Below are 23,401 nucleotides of genomic sequence, written 5' to 3'. Positions count from 1 at the left end.
GACTTTTATCTTATTTGAATTAGAATTTGGTTTATTATCTTATTCGAGTTCCCTCTTGGAGATTCATCTATTCTTCTGAATGCTATTTTGATGGGCTTTTCATCTAAAATCATAGATATCTTCATTTGGTGGAAGTTAATGCTTGCCGATTGAATTCTATTGAAATTGGTCATTTTGCAAGATATCTACATACTACTACTTATTTTCACACTAAAATATCTCTTTAGGTAAAAGCCATGTAGGCAAGCATTCATCCAAAAAAAAAAAAAACAGCTAGAATAACTAGTAGAATTTGGTTCGAAGGTGTCTGAATGTGATTAAAGCCACATCAGCCATTAAAAAAAATAAAAAAACTCAACACCCTCCAATCACATATTGACATGTGTTAACAAGTTGTAAAAGAGTTGAGAGCAAAAAAACGGAAGGAGTAACTGCAAGCCTTATTTCCATTATTTATGCAATCAAACCACAAAGTAAAAAAAAAAAAAAAAAAAAACCCAGTGAAAACCAAAGCCAACAGTTATATGTAAACTAGCTTAAGACCATAATAGCATCCAGTCCGTGTTTTTCCCCCTGCTAAGGAAGTAATTAAATCTTAGCTGCAAAGGAGAGGCCCTCTTTTGTGAGCAGATCAAGATTCTCAACAGGAGGTTGAACCCTTGCAACTTTGGCTATAGCCTTGTTTTCCTCAGGACTCCCACTCTCTAGGAAAGCTCCAACAACCTTCCCATCTTTGATCCAGTACGATCCAAACTTGGGATTTGGTGATTCTGGATTGTTGTCTCCAAATAGCACTGAGTCACCAACATTGTCGCCATAGAATTGCCAAGACAGATTAAATGAGCGTGAATAGAAGTATGGAAGGTAGTCATACTCCTCAATCGTCTTCCCCTCCTCACTTGCCTTAATGGCCTGCAAAAACAAGACAACATATAGTTATGAGATCCACCACAGGTTTTATATAACTATGTGCATTGCTATATACCAATGGATCTGAATTCCCAGCAATTTTGCTGCTCGGATTGCAAATTGCAGCAAATATGAGAAAATTCTTACGAAGCTCACCTACACCTACCAAGCAAATAGGCCTCATACTAGCTCTCTCACATTTGCTGCTCAAATTGCTAGCAATCCAAGCAGAAAAATTGTTGGAATCTCTATCCTTACAAATACAGTTTTTTCTCCAAGAGTGGAAGAGAGCAAGAAAATTTTGCACAAGGCACAAAAAACAAAGTTGGAAATTATACCCAATGGCTGGTTATTTTGATGAACTTAGTCGCATGCATTCTTTTCATGGAAAATATGGGTAAAGAACATGCAAATTTCATGATGCAGCATTTAAAAGGGCTCATAATTTGTGAAAACAACAGTATCGGGAAGATGCAAACCTTCACAGCCTGCTCAGCAGATTTGCGTGCATGGTCAACATGTTCAACTCTTCTCAATTCATTGTACAATTTCAAAGGGAAAGTAGCCACATCGCCTACAGCATATACGCCAGTAACACTTGTTTTAAAGAACGCATCAGTCTGCAATCAAACAAGTTGTGCATAAGTTAAAATTCAAAATTGCCATCTGCTCCAATTTTAATAACAATCGTTATGATAACACAGGAATTCCAGTCAAACAAAATCATAGGCTCTCAGAAGTCACCCTAACCTTAATGCCGCCTTTCTCCTCTTCAACCTGACCTTTGAATAATGTTGTAAGGGGTCTTCCCCCAACACCAACAACAACAATGTCAGCTTCTAGCACCCTGCCATCCTTAAGTTTCACTTCCTTTACCTGAATGATGAGCGAAAGATTGCCAGTAAAGCTTTCAGCTCATAGATCACACAATCAACATTTAAATACCAAATGATTGAATACTTACCTCTCCATTTGAATCAGAAGTAAATCCAACGGCAACTGTTCCCTTAATAATTTTGATTCCTTTATTTTTATAGTAACCCTCATAGAAAGCAGCTATACCAGAAGTGAAAAGCCGAGGCACTGCAAAAAACACGGCCTGAGTTAGAAAAGAAGGATCTACAACAGAAATCCAACAAAGAGTAGGTCATCTAATTTCAACAACAAAATATTTGAATCAATTATACAAAATTATGCCTAAAATGAGTCTCCACTTACTGCACCATGGCTCAGGGTAAACCATGCTGACATCAAAATTGTTCATTTCCAAAACTGCGCCAAGCTCAAGACCAATGTATCCTCCTCCAACAATCACAGCCTTCCCGTTCTTCTTTGCTTTGAAAGCTTCTATTAGCTTATCGGCATCATCAATTTCTCTCAAGTAGAAGATGTTTTTGGCATCAGCTCCTTGCACACCAAAATCTGTCAACCTGATAACCTGCGTAAAAGCAAAAAGCATTACACCGTGTAAACAAGGTAAGAGAAGGCAAGCCGAAGTCATTTTCTGGAAACCTTAGGTACACTTACACTTGAACCAGTTGCAATAACCAAAATCTGATACTTGAAAGTTTCTCCAGCAGCGCTTATCAGAATTTTGGCAGCGAGATCTGCTTTTACTATTTCTGTCTTTAGGATCAACTCTATTCCTGCAACCATCAGTTGAGTTTCCATGAGAAAATGATATCCAGGGCATTCTCCATTGGACATATACAAATTGGAAGCCACCAAAACACTGAATTCAGTAATGACCGCTTGCTCAATCTCATCACGTTATTGGCAGGCACTACAGTTTCAGGAAACCACTCATACAATACTAAATCAGTATTTGCATATAATGGGTGGGGCATAACCTTTTTCTTTGTACCACTCAGGAAGCAATCTCTCCCCTCCACTTCCGACACAGACATGGAACCCTGGGAGTCTAGCAGGAGCTGGAAAATACAACACGGAATGAAAGCAACTTGATTTTAAGTGCAAGTAAAAGGCCAGATGTGCAACACTATATCTTAGATTTAACTTAAGTTGAACAAGTTAAGTTATGAACAATGCTCCATACACTCGGGGAAAAGGTAAGCCTTGCTTAGTGCTGGGCGTTCATAAGGAGCCACCTGGAAGTATAAGAAAGAAGAAATTAGCAGAAGTCCATATAAGTTTACTCAAGAGGTAATAAAACCACACCAACTGCTGTAGTAGTAAAAACAGTTTCGAAAAATTAAGCAAGTAGCATAAAATTGAAGGTAGTTTTGCCAATACCTTCAAATTTCAAATATATTTAAGTGGTTAAAATTGAATTCATGTACTTAAATCTAATTGGGGTCGCGGGTGTATATCATCTTGAAGTTAATATTGATCACATTATTTCTATAATTTCAAATATGTTCAAACTATGAAATGACCTTCATTTTCCCTATCTATACAAATGTGCTAAACTTCAGTCAGAGTCTAATGTAGCTTTAAGATTTGAGCCTAGGCTCCAAGAAAATGCATTTTGAGCTCAAAATAACACGTGTTATTCCTAAATACACATCACATGAGCATTTATTGTATTATTTTTTCTGTTCTGCCCATGAATTGCACAAAATATACGCCACAATAACAACACTAACTACCTGAACTTTCTCAGTAGCATAACATTTCCACACAATCAAAGCGTTCGCAAACTGAATTTAACATTAACCAGATAATTGACTATACAAAGGTATAAGAAAGTATACCGCCTCCTTGGAAATGACCGCCAGCTCGCCTGGTTTAAGGCCCTGTTTGGCAAACTCCCTAGCTGCATATCCCTATTATGTCAACATGACTTAACAACGTCAAATTCAGCACGAAAATTATTACAGATAAACACATCTAATTTGAGTCTGATTTTTCACTTCTTCGATTACCAAAAGAGAATGGAGATCCAAGGTCTCATACTTCCTTCACTTCATTTAAATTTAATTAAATCCATCATTATAAGAAATATTTCTCTGCCAAAAACAACACATAAAGCATATAGTTGACTGAAAACGCTAAGAAAAATGAAATAAAATCGGAGAAAAAATGACATTTAGATCTGTGTGAAGTACAAACCAAGCGAGAACCAAATTACAGGGTTCAGATCGATTATTCAAAATCCGAAACCACAAGCTCAGGAACATAAACCAAAATATCACCAGCGGTCCAATATTCCAAGAAAACTTTGGAATTAGCACCGGAAAACGGATAAAACGACAAGAAAAACTATCTGATCGTGAAAATGAAATTGACGAAGGAAAAGTACGAGAGCCGATGATCGAGAAACTCACGGCTGAGACACCGCCACCGACGATCACGTACTTGAAGCTCTTCTCTGCCATTGATACTATGATTGGAAAGCTTTTGGCCTTCGCTGTGCGCTCTATGACTTTTTAAGTACTGTGTATTCGAGAGATAGAGAGGAGAGAGGGAATGTGATGAGGTGTGAGCCGTGTGCTTGTTCAGATATTAATGGGACGACTCGGCTTTCATTGGCTGGACGCTGCGTATAAACGGAATCTAGCCACGTGGCGATCCGTTGACCGTCGACCTTTGCTGACTTTGCATCTGCCACGATAGCCAAACTTGAAAAGCGTTTACCATGTTCTAGAACTGACCTACAATGGAGCTTAGAGAGATAAGGATTTTTTTAAATTATTTATTTAAATTTGAGAGAATTTGAATTGAAAATTATAAAATAACACTTATAGGATTTACTCGGATAAATAGTTAGACAACTCAATTTTTATTTGGTTAAGTAATTTTTATAAATGTTTTCCCATAATTTTTTGTCTAAATTCTCTTAAATTCGAACAAATAATTTAAAAAGATCCTGATTCAAACTTTCACACTATAGGACGGTTTATTGATTATCAATAGAATAATGTATAGTCATCTATTATTAATTTTGAAATATATATATAATCTTTGTGAAATTATTCTAATATAGTTTTTATTTAGTATTAATGATTTCAAAACGTAATTAAGCATTTGGTAAAATTTATGATTTGAAAAATGGTGTCTTAAATTATCTTTAAAATTAAAAATTATTATCAATTATCAAAACATTTTTATACTTATTTTTATAGTCAAGTCTCGTTTAATAGTATTTTCACATTTCAGTCGTTTATTATCGACAAAATCAGACAGATTGAACTGCAGGCACGCACTTGACTACAAAATGCTTTTAACAGCAAAATCTTGGGCAATAAGTTTTACCGAAATTAGTCTAATTATGATTTGAATATTTCTGGGCCACAAATCGTCCCCCAGGGCCGGCCGATGTCCCAACTATCAGTTATGGCATTGATGTACAATGCCCAAAAACAGTCTTCGTTCAGATTCTAAAATACCCCTTTTTTCAATTCTTCTACGTGATTCCTGAGAAGGAATTTCAACGGTGTAGATTGCTAAGGGCGTGGGTACACTACTCCCGGTCGCAGAAGAAAATCTTTCTTAAAGAAAACTCTGACGTCACTGGTGATGAAAGATTGAAAGGGTCATGACCACCAAGGTTGGTATTCCGCATAGAAGTTCTGATCCTCTGCAAACGATAACATAGTTTAGTAAGAAATAAAGCATTAAAATTAGTCCGGTGACCATGACTTGTTTTTATTCTTGGAGTCAAATTTATTAATAAATAACTTTAAAAAAAAAATTAAAATACTTTTTCAAACTAAAAACAAAAAACACTCTTCAAAACACATTAACAAATATATTCAAACACGTCACACCCGCGCTTTTGGCAAGACTTAGTGCATTTGAATCAACCTTAACAAAATTATTGGAGAGCAATGTCATGAAATAGATTGATAAAGGAAAATGATCGTCATATTGTAGCTTTTGTTATAATTCATGGGATAATTACACTATTGGTCTATGTGATATGCTATTATTATTTTTCACTCTCTATGATTTAAAAAGTGCATGGAAAATTCTTGTGGTATGTAATAATTACAAATCGATCTTTGACGTCAAATTCTGTTAAAATTTTTAACAGATTCCGTCAAATGCCACGTCAGCGCCACGTGTCGCCATCTTATTTGTGACATGTGGCGCTGACATGTCCAATCTTAATAAAATAATATAAATTTATTAAAAAAAATAATTATTTTTTTTAAAAAAAAAAATTAAAAAACAAAAAACAAAAAAGAAAAAGAAAAAGAAAAATGGGGGTAAGGGAGTGGCCCAGCCACCCCAAGCCTGCCCTTTTTTTTTTTTTTTTTTTTTTAAAAAAAGTTTATTTATTTATTTTTTAATAATTTTTATTATTATTATTAACATGGACACGTGTCGCCAATAAGATGGCGACACGTGTTGCTGACGTGTAAGACTAACAGATTCCGTCAAAATTGTGGATTGAAAATCGACCCGGAGAGTAAAACGTAATTATTGCATACCACAGGGACCTCTCATTAATTTTTTAAACTATAGGAAGTGAAAAATAATTATGGCATACCACATAGACCAACGGTGCAATTATCCCTAATTCATTTATAAACTACGAGTCATATTTCTTAGGTGAAAAAATTGAGCAACAAAATTTAATAAATTAATTTAAATGGATGGTGACTAATGTTTTGAACATCATGTGATTGTCATGTCAATTTGTTAAAAAAATTATAATAAAATCTATAATGCTACTAACAACACTCGGTTGATAAAAAGTTGTGAACTAATTCATATTATTATCATGAGAAAAAAAAAAAAAAGATTAAAAAAAATTGAAATTGATTTGAACCAATTTTTCGTAGTTGTTATATTGATATATGATTTTAAAAGACACATTAATTTTAAGAAAACACAAATAAATAAATGATTCTACATTTAAAATTACTTATAATTCATACTTTGATTAGAAATGGTGAAGTGGTTGATTATGGGCTAAGCAAACTTGGGCTAAGGAGTATTGTGTAGCCCAACCGCTACTAGGCCAGCACCACTATCACAAGTAGATACATTAGGGAAGGGGCCGAAGGGCCCATCTTTCGAATGTCAAATTACTAAAATTGACAAAAAAATTCATATGAGGCCCATTGGGGACATTCGATAAAATTAATACAGAGAAAACAATCATATGAACTTTTGATTAGAGAAGATTGTTTGATAAAACTTTTTATGGAGTATTTTCCTTCTTTTATTTTTTTTTGTTGAAAACATGTTTTAATGTGACCGACACAGAAGAACATAATTTTGAATGTTTTGTCTTTGAAATTATTTTTTAATGCTTTTGTTATTTTGGTAAAAAAACAAAAATATTCTCCCAAAAAGCATTGTGAAACAAGGCCATAATATTTTCGTACTAACAAGAGAACAAGAAATTCATCATCGAGACATGAAAATAATGATAGAAAATGTGAAATTATTTATTTATTCGTGTTATAATTGATGGTTTTTTGGCTGGATTGTAAACACTGCATATGGAGACCATACCATAACACATGAATAAATTAATAAAATGCTCACGACAACGAACGGTCTCTCCCTCAGTGGGGAGCTTCTTCTTTTTTTTCTTTTTCTTGGACAATGAGAATATATTTACTTACGATCCGTTTGAATTTGCAATTTCAAAAAGTGTGATTTAAAATTATGATTTTAAAATGTGCGATTTGAAAAAATTGATTTTTAAAAACGCAGTTAAGCGTTTTGCAAAATTGCAGTTTAGAGTTTAAAATCACAAATTAGCCTTTAAAATTTTGCGTTTTAAAAAAAAACATCATTTTACCTGCGATTTGAAAAAGTATATTTTTTGCGTTTTCAAATTGTAATTTTTAAAAATTTAATTCTCAAACGATTTATGTAGATCAAATTATATATATTTTTTACGAAATCGTAATCTTAAACGCACGCTTAAGACATATCTATTTGTTCACACATGCACCTTACATTATAGGACTTCACTACGAGCACCGAGTGCAAAATTTGGGACTGAGATGGTGTGCAATAATTATAATTTAGACCGTTCATTTTAAATAAAATGACATCGATCACTTCAAAACTTAAAAATTATTTCTTTCTAGAAGCAATCATTGCTCTCATCAGCCTCATCACCACCCTCACCGGTGCATCACCGGCACTAGTCTCTCACCATCACCATTGGGGTTTAGCCGAACCCCACCATTGTGATCACATGCAGGAAAGTGGTGGTCGATTACCTCCAAAAGTGAGAGATTGATAGTGACGGTGCAGGGTGAAGGTGACGGTGAGGGTGAAAAGGGTGAGGTGGCCGACTGTGTGAAGGAGAGAGTTTTAAATTTTTAAATCACAGGACAGAATCTTAAATAAACTACCCAAAATAAAGGGACCGGACACAATCTTTATTCACAAATTTTCAACAGGCAAAATATCTATGCTAGCTGATCCGACGCAGATATGAAAGGACGAGGGATATTTTGCGCATGAGAGAGACGAGAGAGTAAAAATGTGATCGAAAAGGGGAGCCCACGGCCCCGGCTCCCGCCGGTAATATTAATTCCAGGCCCTGCCAAAGAAAGGGGAGCAATTTGCTATACTGTTTGATGTTCCTAAAATTGTAGCCAGGCTTTGGGAGGGTAAAAACAAAAACCAACCATCTCTTTCAAAGGAAAGGTGGCCAGTGGCCAGGTGCTAGGTGGCCGGGCATTCCATGTGATTCATGAACGCGACGTTCCACTGTCTTCATCAGAATAATGTACAACGCCATTATGTCTTATCTTATACGTATAGTTTTGCTCCCAAGTTCCATGCCTTTTTTTTACTTTTTATTTAATGATGATGGAAATGAATAATATTATTATTTTCATACATGGCACAAATTATTTATTTCCATGTATCTAGTACAATGACCGCAAACCCAGCACCAATAAGTTCAAAGGAAAACAAACAATTATTTAGAGAGGTCTATTAATGGAGGTCTATTGGATGGGCTCTATTTACTTAGCGGAATTAGGTACACCAACAAGCATAGCTAGGGAGGGGAGAGAGGAGCAAGATCGAGCCCCCTGGCTGCACACCATTCTTGTTTATTTCCTGCAAAGTTAGTCTTGATTACCTTGTTGCCCACCGCCCACCCTAAAAAAAAAAAAGTGTTGTCCCTATGCATGACATAATGGAAGCAATAATGGCCCCCATTTTCATGTTCATCACATGAAAAGTTACCCTGGACCTCCAGCTTCAAGTGGTAAGCAAATTACTGATTCTTATTAAAAAGAAAAAAGAAAAATTAATTAGTTATTTAGTTAGTTTTTACTCTACAAATGTTAAACATCTGTTTGTCAAAAAAAAATATTTTCTGTTTTGAATTATTTGTTAATATATTCACTTTAAGTAAAAAAATTAAATTGAATACAGAATGTAATAATACATTTCATTTAATAGATAGCTGATATATTTTTTCCCCAAGGAGGTTAAAAAATGAACCCTGCAAAAAGATGGCATGTTAAACCATGATTGTTACTCATGTGAAACAATGGGGTCGATCGATGAAGGTTCAAAAGCCAACATGTGAGCCCATTCTTGGAATATTTTGTTCTTTCTTTTTTTCTTCTTCTTCTTCTTCATCATAATCAATCATGCCAGAAAGTTATATTCAATTGGATAATTATAGAATTTGGGATAGAATCTGAGTGTTAATACATGCTTGAGTGCCATCAATATTCCATCATTATCGTGTATATAAGATTATTATTTTCATTGATCAAATAACAATAGTGTGTTATATAGTAATATCTTCCCAAAACTAATTATCTCTATTAATGTTGAGAAACCAGTTGAGCATACACCAAAATCTCTATCAAGAGTATCTACAAAGATAAGAAATGTCAAGTTCAAAGTGTTTTGCTGAGGTCTAAAGGGGTTTACTCAAATGCTTAAATCATAATTTGCTTTAGAAAAAGAAAATAGCTCAAAGAAAGCAACAGAATGAGAGCGTTTGGCCAGAGAAAATAAACATACTTCTGAATGATCTAATTCTTTTTCAAATGGAGTGTTTTTCCCCGTGTTGTTGATTAGGAGAGAAGTTCATAGACTAACAGATTTAATTTTGTGGCACCCACTCCACTAAATACACACTATTGAACCTTTGAGAATAATGAGATATCAGTAATACAAGTTGCACTTGTCCTTCTCAATCAGGCTGGGTTCAGCCACCCTATAGACTTTATTAAGAATGAATCTGCCTAACCTGATTAACGAACTTAAAAGGCCAACTTTTTGGAGATTTATTGTGTGATAATCAACTGTTAATTCCAAAATCAAATATGATGCAATATGTAGTTATAATTTCTTTTTTCTTTTTTCTTTAAGTTAAATGATATTTTCTTCCCCGCAAGAAATAAGGATGAAGGGTAAATCATGGATTTAATCTCTATTGGCTCCTCTTTTTATACAGAGGTTATGAGATTTTATTATATTCAAAGTGAGAAGAAACATCATTGTCAAAAAACTGTTTGCTCACAGATAGAATGTGGATAATATAAAGGCCCGGTAAATGAAGTATGTTAAAGTTGTCGGCACCTCTTCACAAAAAATAAATAAATAAACAAATGTCGGTACCAGAGCAAAAACAATAAATAAAAAAATAATAATTAAAAAAAAAAACTTAGAATTTGGGGTGTTGTCCCTTACTCACTCTTGTCTTATATGTTTTTTTATTATTTTTTTAATCACTAGAATGCGGACATAATTTTGTAAAAATGACTGGTTTGTTAATGTTTTTTAAAAGATTATTTTTTTATTTGAAAAAAAATATTATGATGTGATATAAATATAAAAATAATTTTACATAATTTGTGAGCGTTTTACATTTTATATTTTTTATTAATATTTTGTTTTGAAAAAAAAAATATGAAAACGAGAAGACAAAAAAAATGATTGAACAATGCAATTCTCACATGCATCGGATCGCATGCTCTAAAAACAAGTGCTAGTTTATGTTAAAAATATATACAAGAATTATATACTTTAAAAATAAATATAAGTATATTAAATGAATTTTTTTAATTTAATTAAAAAAAACTTTATCCATTTTTTTTTTTAAAAAAAAGGACATCGAATAACTCCTTGTACTTTACCCGAATTTAGGGAAGTGATGTATGCACAATTATTTTACAACCAAAACACATTAGATGAGATCCACGTAGGTGGGATCGTAGTCCCACCTAATATGTCTTGGAGTTGTAAAATAATTGTACAAGAGTTGTAATTTTATTATTATTTTTAAATATATATATATATATATATCATTTATTTTGCAGTACATTAACTACGTGGTTGTCATGTTTATCCACATATCTGCATAATTATTTAGTTAATCCCAGAATCAGAAGAGATAATATAAAAAGTTAGTAGTAAAAGTCCATTGTTTGTCTTCTTCCATAGTTACGAATACCCATCCCAATGATCCCATTCCCCAACAAATTATTTTTTTTTTTTTTTTAAAAAAGTTTATTTGGATAAATCATAAATATAAACATTAACTCTGGGCCTTGAGGAAACAGGTAGCTGAATCAACATTATATATTTACTTAAAAAAAATAATAATTATATGGGCATCCGCATCGGATTCTGGACAATCAAGTCCCATCATCTTATTCTTAGTCCAGCTTTTCAAAAGTTTATTCCTACAGCATCTTGATTAGCGACTGCTTCAGCCTTAACACACACAAAAAAACTGTATAAGTAGATTCCGTTTGTTTAATATTTCTTGGAGGGTTTTTTTTCTTATTTGGTTTTTTTTAATATAATATAAAATTAAAAATAATTTTGAGTATTTTGTATTTTATTAATATTTTTATTTTGAAAAAAAAAAGAGATAATATTTTTTTAACAAATTATGCTAATTATTCATTTTGAAATATATATATATATATATATATATATATATATATATATATATATATATATATATATATATATATATATATATATATATTCTTATAAACTATTGTTTGGCAAGTGATCACATCCTCTTAGACACTCTTGATTTTCTTTTATCTTGTACATGCTTTATGTCACGGTATATTAAGTACTATTATAATTCAATTATATGTATTTTACAAATTAATGTGCAGCTGACGTGGTAATTACTACATAAACTATTGATTGACATGACACACCACAGTTTGTAATGAATTGTAGTAAAAGTTAAGACCCAATCTTATTTTATTTTAAACAAATATTTAGTGTACGATTTAATATTGATTTCCCATAATCCCATTGGCTTGAATCCGACCTTATTTATTTTTAAGCAAAGGAGATAACGTGGAGCAACCCTGTTTCACTATTAATAATTTGGTTGGTAGTGTTTTCAATTGTCTTTTTTTTTTTTTTTTTTTTGGGGTCTTCAAAGATGATTTTTGGAGCTGTGGCCAAATCGTTATTAATATTAAATTTTCTTTTTAGGTTTATATTTTATATTTTGTATTTTTTTTCCTGTTTTTATAATTGTGCTATTTGTTTATTCTAGTTCTTATCCCTTTTTAAAAAAAAAAAAAAAAAAAGAAAGAAAAAAGAAAGAAAGAAAAGAAGAGCAACCCTACTTAGATTTGAATTTGGAGATAAATTCTGTGAGATTCACTAGATACAACTCAGAAGAAAGGAGCCAAAATGGTCAGACAAAAAGAAGTCAGAAGCGGTCGGAAATTTGTGTTTCCCAAGCGATGCAGTACGCCTCAATATCTTTCCCCCACTCGCAAAGTCTGCAACAATTATTGAAGGTTAAATCTCGAAATATTGATTATTACTGATGTGGGATCCATTGAATGATAAACCTCAACCTCAATATATGCGTTATGGAAATTAGTTCACAACATTTTTATCTCATTTTGTTAATATTTTATTATCAATTAATTTTTTTTAATAAATATTGATTAATAATGTTATATACAAAATAAAATAAAATTGTAATGTATAACATTTTTCTATATATATAGATAAAATTAAAAAAAAAAAAAAAAGCTGTCACGATTCATGGTTCGTTGGTTGTTACTGTAATCATACTATATGCCAAATAATAACATGTTGGACCTCTTGGTGCATAATTGAAATTTTGTGGGTCACATCTAGGTTAATATCTATTGAGATCTCTTGCAATTATTTAGAATAAAATTAAGTAAAGTAAATAAAAGGGTAATCCAGCCACCATTTAAAATGGTTGGTCACAACTTTTTTAAAGAGGTGGTCGCCCACTTAAAAAAAATTTCGTTTAACTGATCCGACAACTTTAAAAAAAGTGGCTAACTAACTCTTCATCCTTTGAGAGCGGTCGAAACACTCTTCAAAGCAATTAAACACATCATTAGAGAATGGCCAAGCACCCTAAATGACTCAAGAAAAATCATGCGATTGCCTTGCGAGGGCTCGACCGCTCTGGAATAGTACTTATAAGGGAATTCATTCCTATATACAACGAAAGAGTTTGATGCACAACAGGTTGTGTATAACTTGTACACAATCACTCACATAAGTATGGGTGGATTCCACTCATGTGAGTGATTGTGTACAAGTTATGCACAACCTGTTGTGCAATGATCAAATCCATATGTACAAAGGGTTGCCCAAAAGTTAAGTGCATCATAAATTTTAAGTAAAGGTGTTAAAAGGAATGGATGTTAATTGGCCGCATCACTATTTACAAAATCTTTTTATCTTCAAAATTTACTGCAGTACCCTTTTTTTTTTTTTTTTCTTTTTTGTCTTTAACTGTAGTGTTTTTCTGAATTTGTTTGCTAGTTGCTTTAGAGACCAATTTGTCTTATAGCAAGAAGACAAAATTTGGGCTGGCTATGAGTTATGGTAACATGTCAATGATGGCAGCTGACTAAAAATGAATCATGCAGTTGGCATAATGTGGTGGTTTTTTTAAAAAATAAAATTATTATTATTATTATTTTTTTTTTAAAGTGCATAATGATGTTTGATGTGTAAGTTACGTTGTCAGGGATGATTATGGGTGTTGTTATTGATCATAATGAGAAGCCATTTAATGACAGTAAATAAGTTAGGCTATATCCTAATATTCTGTCATCTATTTTTTTTTAAAAAAAATATGTAATAAATGGTTGGAAAGAATATCATTACTTAGTATCAACAAGCTTTATATTAACATAAAAATGTGTTGTAATTCTTATTGATTTGGTTGCTAAAATTTTATTATTCTCTCTTTTATTTTTTGTTTTAAAAACAAAAATATTAACAAAAACTTTAAAGCACAAAATATTCAAATTTGTTTTCATCTATATGTTTACATCTGAATATTTTTGCAAACCAAAATTAAAAAACACTCCTAAAATACATTAAAAAAAAATTCCGTACAAACCAATCAAAAATTTCTGTAAAATAATTTGACTGCGCGCTAAAGGGTTTCTGTAAAATAATATTTTGTGTACTTTGGCAAAAGGGTTTCTATATAAAAAAATTCGGCAAAAATAATAAAGAAAAAACATCATTTTAAATTATATTGGTAAAAGAAGAAAAACTTGTTTTGAATCTAAACTTTCTTTTCGAGGATGGATCGTTTAATTTGACAAATAATAATTTCTAATGTTTCTAATTTATTGTTTTACATTACTATTGGGGAAATTACCATCCCCAAGGCTAAATGGGCTTAAACCCGAACCAAAGATTCAGTTGGTTCAACTAACCTGACTAGACCCGCTCAATCACTAAGATTTAACAGAATCCTATAACACATTAAGGGATATATCCGAAATGCATGAGATAAGATACATTATTCAAATACTATATGGAGAATAAGTGTCATACTCAAACTGAACTGCAAGAAGATCAGTCTCAATCCCACAATATGGGGAACAAACTCCTGATAGAAGTGCATCAGGGCATTCCAAGTAGTCTCAGAACTATATGCCTATAAATAGGCTGCTACCCCAAGTACAAATATATACTGAAATATATTCAAAATCCGACTCTCAATACTCTCCAAAAATTATCCACTGACTTAGCCATCAGATAGGGCATACATATTGTTTGTTATTCTTTGCAGATTATGAAGAACAATGGCTCATCGAAGATCCACACGTCACCAGACATAAATATGAAAATTTATATTTTTTCTAGATCATTTTTTATTTATTATTTATTTATAAATAATTCTTAAGCGTCCCACAAATATCCATCATTGTTTTCTAATTAAATGAGTAGAATTTTATTATATCAATATTTGTTATTTTTTCAAAATATTGATAAATATTAAATGGATAAATATAATAAAAATTAATATAATAAACTTTAAAGTTTAAACCATTTAATTTAAATTAAAGTAATGTATGAGCATTTTGAAAATTTACCTGCATAATATTATAACATACCGAGAGCATTCCCATCTGATTATCTATTTTCACTTTTAGGCTATAATAGATAAAAAAAAACTTAAAAAAAAATCCACTCCATTGGATTATCTAAACAAAAGGTAAAATAGATTTCTCATCCATTTGTAAATAGTACGACTCACATGTAGAATTGCACTATTCACATATCTAAAATTATTTTATTGTTTTTCTTCCACCTTTTGTTTTTATTTCAACTTTTGTCTTCTATTAAAATTAAAAGAATATTTAATTGTAAAAATGCTTATTTTAATAAAATATAAAAAAATTTAGATAATCGGATGGATTATGCCTTTTAAAACTCATTAGCTAAACTAGATAAAATGAATTTTAGTTAGCTATTTTAGAGCATTCCTAGAAGTATCATCAAAAATATTTTGGTGAGCCAATTTGATGAAAACGAGCATTCTTAGTAGTTTCATCAAATTTTACTCACCAAAGTAACTAAAAACCACTTTTCTCTATTCTGATTAGCCATTTTTTTAAAAATTATTTCAGTAGCCTCACAATTTTAACTATTTCACTATCACTATTCCATTTAAATAATATTTTTTCAGATTTCTTTATTCTTTATCTATTTAATATTTTTATACAACAAGTTATCATACACCTTCATCTCGAGATTAGATTATTGCTAAGAAATTTATAGAAGTTTTCATTTGTTTATTAACCAAATTCAAGAAAAAAAGAAAAAGAAAATAAATGAAAGAACCACAAAGTTTATGTTCGGGACAAATAAATCTTCATGTCCATGAAATAAGGATATTATCGTGTGAGATAAATGGGAGATAGGAGAAGAAAATAGGAGAAAAAAGGGAAGAAAAAAAAAAGTGCGATGATCATGTGAAAGAGAAATGAGAAACAAAATTGGTGAAAGAGTTGGTGAGTGAATATTACTCATCAAAATTAATGAGTATTTTCACTTACCAAAACTTTTTGGTTAAAGTGGTGAGGTTGCTGAGAGTAATTTTTTTAGTGTTTTCATCAAATAGGAATGCTCAAAAACTACTCACAACGGTGTCACCACTTTGACCAAATAGTTTTGGTGAGTGAAAATACTCACCAATTTTGATGAGTAGTATTCACTCATCAACTCTCTCACTAATTTTATTTCTTATTTTTCTGTCATATGATCACAACACTTTTTTTTTTGCCCTTTATTCTCCTAATTCCCACCTATCTCACACAATGATGTCCCTATTTCATGGACATGAAGGTTTATTTGTCTCTAACATAAACTTTGTGGTTCTTGCATTTATTTTTTATTTATTTCTTTATTGAATTTGGTTGAGAAGCAAATGAAAATTTATTGAATTTCTTAGCAATGGTATAATCTCAAAATGAATATGTATAGTAACTTTTTGTATAAAAAAATTAAATAGAGAAAGAATAAAGAAATTTTAAAAAATATTATTTAAATAAAATAATAATAGTGAATAGTTAAATTGGTGAGACTGCTAAGAATTTTAAAAAGTAATTTTTTAAATAATAATAATAAAAAAAGTAAATTTTAATTATTTTAGTGAATAAAATTTGATTAGATTTTTAAAAATGCTCTTAGATTGAAATATTCGTAGCCGAATGGGAATGCTCTAAAGATTCTAAACCGCGTAGGGCGTAGGGGATAAAAAGAAGTAAGATTCTAAAATTTTATAAATCTTTCTTATTTTTTTTTTTTTAAAAAAAAAAATTTCTTCCGTCTTCCTCGATACTCACCCAACAGCAGGTGGGACCCTGATCTTCAAAATAATCAGAGCCAGTATGGAAAGAAACAGCAACATTGTACTTGCCCTCTCTCCCTCTCTCTCTCTCTCTCTCTCTCTCTCTCTCTCATTTCGCCTACCGCTTCAACCCCACCCCATCTCCCACCACCACAACAACCTTAGGGTTTTCTAGTCCTAACTGGGATTCCTTCTTCATTCCTCAGATTTGATGACTAAAATTCTGCTTCAATGTGTAAACTCCTACCAGCTCGTTTCAGGTACTTTTCCTCTTTCTCGATCGCAACCTTCTTGGGTTGCTCACAATATACACATATACCACGCGTTTGTGTTTCTTTGGATTTTTTGGACGTTTCGTTGTTGAGGTTCTTTTTGGGTTTCATTTCTTCTTCTTTTTTTTGCTGTTTCTTTGTTTTGTTTTTGTTTTTTGCTATTTTGGGTGAAGTTAATAGTTATTAGTTTTTTTTCATCCAAAAAAAAAAAAAAAGTTATTAGTTTCTGGGTTCGTTTTGGTTCGTTAGTTTGGTGAATCTGGGGTGTGTTTCGTTTTGAATAAGTTTAACTGAAAAAAGTTGATTTTTTTACAACTGGGGTTTGCTTCACATTGTTTCTGATCCATTATTCGAGCAAATAAATCAGTATCTAAATGTATAAAAATGTGAAAGAGTTCTATCAAATGGGTCTGATTGCTTCTCCTTTTCTTTTTTTTTTTTTTTTTTTTTTTTTGTCCCTCTATAGTTATTTCTTCATATGTTGTTTGCATTTTGAATCTCGAATTTTTCACTGATGTTTTTAAAGCAAACTGCACCGCATATTGATTACGAAATCGTGACGGGGACAAACCGGAGATTGTAATTAGAATATTTCTTAATTTCTAAGCATCAAATACGAGCTTTCCTCAATCATTTTTTGGTAAAGGACCAAGTTTTAGACACCACCGGATTGGATTCAAGTATCTAAAATCTGGTACAATGATCAGGGTTTTGTAATTTGATGGAGAAATGATATTTTGCCAACCAAGACACAACTATTGACTTTTTTTTTTTTAGTTATTAAATAAAAAATACAAAACCAGACCCCAACTCATTTACATGATTTTGTGATTTTTTGTTTAATAATAATAATAATAAAAATTAATAGTTGTGTCAATAGGTATGTCATGGGATGGCAACATATCATATCTCAATTTGATGAGTTCGCTTTTTGTGTCATGGATTCATATATATATATATATATTTTTTTTTTCTTATTGTGTAGGGTTTTGCGAATGTAAGCCAATGGGATAAATAGTTAGTTGATGTTGAACTGGACTGTTGCGGTCGAAAATTGAAATCCTACTACTTAAAGGCTCATTAAATGGATGTTATTGTCAGTTAGTGGCTCATACCATCCGGGAGTGCGCTTTCTGTTGTAGATGTCAACAAAACATGCCTCTGCCTTTTATTTTAATTTATCTAATTGACTTTTAGTTAGCTGATGTTACCCTAACTTTGGCTGTCATTTCAGGGTTTGGATGTCACAATTTGGAGCCAGTGAAAGAAGTGGACAGACAGTCTAAATTACTGTCTAAATTGCATGCGCGGTGCTTTTAGATATCTGAATTTCTTATGTCCGAAATACTTCTTGAGAGACGGATGAAAATCAACTTGCAGGACTAAATTCTACCTTATTGTTTGGCACTTAAATCAAATAGCTTTAGCAGAGTAACGCAGTAAGTAATGGGTTCATTTTCTGGTACTTGTGAAATTGTTGAAGCAGGGGAAGAGGTGAATATGGGTCAACATTCTAGGGGAACTTATGACAAAGATCGGAAGCTTCCTAATCTAAAACTCAGATATAAGGATTCTCTGGAAGATGATATTAATCATCTTTTTGAGGCAATTAATCTTAAAGCTTCGACCAAGGGATTAGGTCTTTCACAGCAAGCAGGAACAAGCCCTTTAAGGAAAAGTTCCTTAAAAAGGCCAATCACAGTTGGTGCGCCCCATTCACCGGGAATTGGGAATTCAGAACCTGTGACTCTAAAGCAGGCATTAAGGGAGCTATGCCTTTCTAAGGCATCAGAAATGGCAGCTATGAAACGGTTATCAAAGTCGACTAGTTCTTCAGGAGTCTCAGAAGCCGGACGGATAAAAACATTGTACCATGCAGTTGTGGTTGAAGCTAGTGTATCTGGACCATCCTTAGATAAAGAGAAAGGAAGTGTGGTTGAAATATCACTTGTGCCAGAAGAAAGCAAATTGAATTCTTCTGGGAAGATGCCCGAGCATCTTAAAATGCCCAATATGAAGTCATCAAGCCAAAGTGATCATTCTTCTTCTCAATATGCTGTTACAACATCAGATAATAATACGGGGAACATGCCATTACAAGATGAGACTGTTTCTTCACCAAGGAAAGTCGGGGCTCATGACCCAAAGGTAGAGCTTTTGCAGAAAGAGAAGCAGACATCTGCACCTTCTCCATCTTCTTCTAGTACCGGTGGCGGTGGCAACATATTAGAGATGGTTGAAAACGATCCTGCTTCAACCAAGTTAGCAAGTAAAGCATTGGTACCAAAGCCCATGCGGAAAGGCAGGTTGCAGGCTGTATCTTCTTCTAGCTCAATCGTTGGCAATAGGGTGGGCAAGTTATCCAGGAATACTCCCCGCTCAGTTAAACCGGTGGTTAGGAACAAGAGTTCTGTTAAGAAGAAACTAAAGCAGAACTCAAGTTCCACTGCCAGCAGTTCTAGTGCATACAACAAAGTTAATAATGACTTGGATCGTAGTACAACCCAAGTGGTTTGTGAGAGATGTCAATGCACTTTGAAGAATGCAAGTAAAGAGTTCAAACAAGTTTCTGTTACATCCTACTCAATTGGTCCGAGTGATGAGGTAAGCCCAAGTAATGGGCACTCTGGAGTGAGCAAGCCAGGCTTCACTTCAAACAACTGTAATAAAAGCAGAGGCATTGTTATGAAAATGAAAAAGAGCACAAAATCAAAAGAGAAGGGGGAATTTTCTCAAAGTTCAAAAAGTAGCCAAGGTGAGTATAGTAGTAGTACAAGTATCAGCGATGAGAGCAATGTGAGTGGGTCTAGTTGTGGCAACAGACCTCACATGTCAAAGGACGTGAGATGGGAAGCCATCCGTCAAGTACGAATGCAACATGGAGTCATGGGGTTGAGACACTTCAATCTTCTAAAGAAGCTCGGTTGCGGTGACATTGGAACTGTATATCTTGCTGAGCTGATTGGTACGAATTGTCTATTTGCTATAAAGGTCATGGACATTGAGTTTTTGGCTAGAAGGAAGAAGATGCCTCGGGCTCAAACAGAGAGAGAAATATTGAGGATGCTGGATCATCCTTTTCTCCCTACACTGTATGCCCAATTCACATCAGATAATCTATCATGCTTAGTTATGGAGTATTGCCCAGGTGGAGATCTTCACGTCCTTCGGCAGAAGCAGCTTGGCAGGAGTTTTCCTGAACCAGCAGCGAGGTAGAAATACTTCCATTTATATCATTGTCTGCACTTTTTTTTTGACACCACGCATAACCAAGTGTTCAACTAAGAAAAGAGATGTATTTAAGAACCGATACAAAAAGTAACATATTTGAGTTCATTATGCATAAGACTAATTGATTTGTGTATTTACAGGATTATGATTTTTTTTTTTCATGTTAATTTTTATCATGCCTTTTTGAAGTTGAAAGTAGTGAATATGATTTTTTCTTTCTTTCTCTCATTTTTTTTAAAGGCTTTGGCGCTATTTTTCATCACTCTGGCTATGTGAGATGGGGATTTGTTAAGTACACAATTTCTCTTGGTGTGGATTTTCTAACATGAAGAAAGTCTCTTTTTTATTTTTTTTTATTGTAAATTTGAAGTAATAAAGCAAAAATTGTACTGATTTCCATTCACTCGATCGATGTCATAATTGATTTTCAGTTATCACTCAGTCATTCCATGCATATTTGTTGATTCAATAAGATCAGATATTTGACTTCTATTCACTGCTTCCTATGTGCTTCTCTATCTGTACATTTCTCTAGCCAACCCAACAAGGGTACATGTGTGTGCTATGTTGTAACTCTCGATTATGTTGTAACTCTCGATTATGAAAGAATATAGTTTGAGTTGAAACCAAGCGAAGCTATTTTTCCTATGATTAGTAAGTTACATATGCACTCAACTGGTCAACACATTCCTCACTCTCCACCCTATCCTTATAGGGAAGGAAGTACCATTTGAGCCAGAGCATTGGCACTGCATCAAGCTAATTTAGATATAAAGGCAAATATGTTATCACTCTACCTTTATCTGACAACATGTCACTCTGGCATGTTGCATGTTGCATGTTGCATGTTGCTGACTTCTGCTGCCACCTTAATTAAACAATACCACTGTTGCTGCTTTCAGCTACCAAGCTGCTCACTGTCACCAACAGCTCCTGCATGCATATTAACTTGACACCTTCTCCATGTTAACCATGCTTGGCAACACTTTGGCTGCTAAAAAAGTCTAGTAACACCTTAGTTTGTGTCTTATCATAACTTCTACTACTCATCCTTAACATCAATTCTTGGTGTGCATAGCAGCTCTAAAGAGCTCCGATAGCTGAATAAAATTTGGGCTCCTGAATGTTGGTTCTGTGTCCTCTGAATCTGTGTTCCAAAGTCTTTTTGTACATTTTATTTTTCTTTAGATTGGTGCAAATTTAGAAAAATTAGGTCTAATGCAAGTTATTTTTTTAGAATTGATTCTTCTTCTTTAAGTTTTGCATTTGCCATCCACTCCTTTAAAAACTAATTTAAGCCTCCTCTGTGTTTGCAGGTTTTATGTTGCTGAAGTCCTCCTTGCTTTGGAGTACTTGCACATGCTTGGAGTTGTGTATCGGGATTTGAAACCAGAGAACATTCTTGTTAGGGAAGATGGTCACATAATGCTCACGGACTTTGACCTTTCACTCAGATGTACTGTGAGTCCAACTCTTCTGAAATCATCTTCATTTAATGCGGATCCTGTAAAGACATCTGGTCCATGTACAGATTCTAGCTGTGCTCAGCCTTTTTGCATTGAACCATCCTGTCAAGTCCCATGTTTCAGCCCTAGGTTTTTACCTGCTGCTGCAAGAGCAAGGAAGTTAAAAGTTGACATTGCATCCCAGGTCCGATCATTGCCACAGCTTGTGGCTGAGCCCACCGATGCACGATCCAATTCCTTTGTTGGCACCCATGAATACTTGGCTCCTGAGATCATTAAAGGAGAGGGTCATGGAGCTGCAGTTGATTGGTGGACATTTGGTATCTTTCTTTACGAGCTTCTATATGGTAGAACACCCTTTAAAGGTTGTAACAATGAAGAGACCTTAGCCAATGTAGTGTTGCAGAGTCTCAAATTCCCTGACAGCCCACTTGTCAGCTGCCAGGCAAGAGATCTCATCAGAGGCCTGTTGGTAAAGGAGCCCGAGAACCGGTTCGGATCCGAGAAAGGGGCTGCTGAGATTAAGCAGCACCCATTCTTTGAAGGCCTGAATTGGGCATTGATACGTTGCACCATTCCACCAGAGCTACCTGATTTTTGTGAATTTGGATTTCCAAGCACGGCTTCCCAGGAAACAAAGAGCAAGTTTTTGGAGTGTAAAGCTACAGGAGAGCACCTGGAGTTTGAATTGTTTTAAAAAACCACTTCTTCTGTGAAGACAAGCTCTGTGGTTAGGTTTGTCCTTGATTCAGACGTCTCCTCCCCTGTTGTAACTAATATGTAGCTTAAAATGTAAATTTAGTTGAGAACACTTTGGTAAAAGCTTGTCATCAATGGTATAGAAAGTTGTAGCTAGCTGAGGATTTGATACATGGCTTCATGTGGTTCATGACATGGCCTGAGCTGCATTGACAAAGACTGCATTTTCTATGCACAGTAACCTCTTAAGACCTAATGTAGTGCAATCTCAACACCTGAAGCCCTGTCCATTTTGAACTTGCATAATTGAGATCATTGATCATTCTGTTTTTCCCTTTTTCCATTCGGGCCTATATATATATATATAATTTTTTATTTTTTCTTTAGCAGGAAAAGATTCAAATACTTAGATCATCTTATGATTGAAGATCCTATCTATTAGAGGATATTTAAAGCGCGAATTGCGCTTTTACCGGTGCATGTAGAAGATCTTTGGCCTATGTGGCGGTGGCGGCAGCGGCTATGGGCACAGAGGAGGAAGAGTGCTAGGTGATTGGTTGAGGGATCTGGTAGTTGGACTAAACTCTCTTGGAATTAGGATTGTGATGCAGTTAAATCATGAGCTTCAATTTTTTGTTGAGAGGAAACACCCCGAATTGGAGGGTAGCCGCTCCCCATGGAGAAGTCTCTGCATAGTCCCCCTCATATCTATGAAGTACATAACACCTAAATTTTCACAAAATCATACAAGTAAAGAAGTCATATAAACTCATCCAAGTGGAAAG

General features: G+C 33.5%; 2 protein-coding genes across 3 annotated transcripts; one reads left to right on the top strand and one right to left on the bottom strand.

Annotated features, from left to right (window-relative positions):
- Positions 1–421: 421 nt before the first annotated feature.
- Positions 422–4,357, bottom strand: LOC133872967 (monodehydroascorbate reductase, seedling isozyme). The gene is made up of 10 exons (XM_062310665.1): positions 4,197–4,357; positions 3,624–3,695; positions 2,966–3,017; positions 2,760–2,840; positions 2,437–2,555; positions 2,128–2,347; positions 1,874–1,992; positions 1,660–1,785; positions 1,389–1,529; positions 422–912 (listed from the first exon to the last, which is right to left on the bottom strand). The coding sequence occupies exons 1-10, from the start codon at positions 4,245–4,247 to the stop codon at positions 589–591; spliced, it is 1,305 nt and encodes a 434-aa protein (XP_062166649.1). The 5' UTR covers positions 4,248–4,357; the 3' UTR covers positions 422–588.
- A 12,644-nt stretch (positions 4,358–17,001) lies between these two features.
- Positions 17,002–22,938, top strand: LOC133872815 (serine/threonine-protein kinase D6PKL1-like). Of its 2 annotated transcripts, XM_062310429.1 has the most exons (4): positions 17,002–17,208; positions 18,206–18,364; positions 18,455–20,432; positions 21,768–22,938. In XM_062310429.1, exons 3-4 carry the CDS (start codon positions 18,667–18,669, stop codon positions 22,612–22,614), a joined length of 2,613 nt encoding a protein of 870 aa, XP_062166413.1. In that variant the 5' UTR covers positions 17,002–17,208; positions 18,206–18,364; positions 18,455–18,666; the 3' UTR covers positions 22,615–22,938. The 2 variants fall into 2 exon arrangements, with proteins under 2 accessions (XP_062166413.1, XP_062166412.1); XM_062310428.1 differs by lacking the exon at positions 18,206–18,364.
- The last annotated feature ends 463 nt before the right edge of the window (positions 22,939–23,401 follow it).

Source organism: Alnus glutinosa, chromosome 7 (assembly GCF_958979055.1).
Source record: "Alnus glutinosa chromosome 7, dhAlnGlut1.1, whole genome shotgun sequence".
Lineage (NCBI taxonomy): Eukaryota > Viridiplantae > Streptophyta > Magnoliopsida > Fagales > Betulaceae > Alnus > Alnus glutinosa.
Note: the sequence above shows the minus strand (reverse complement) of the source record. Positions and strands in the feature narration are given on the sequence as shown.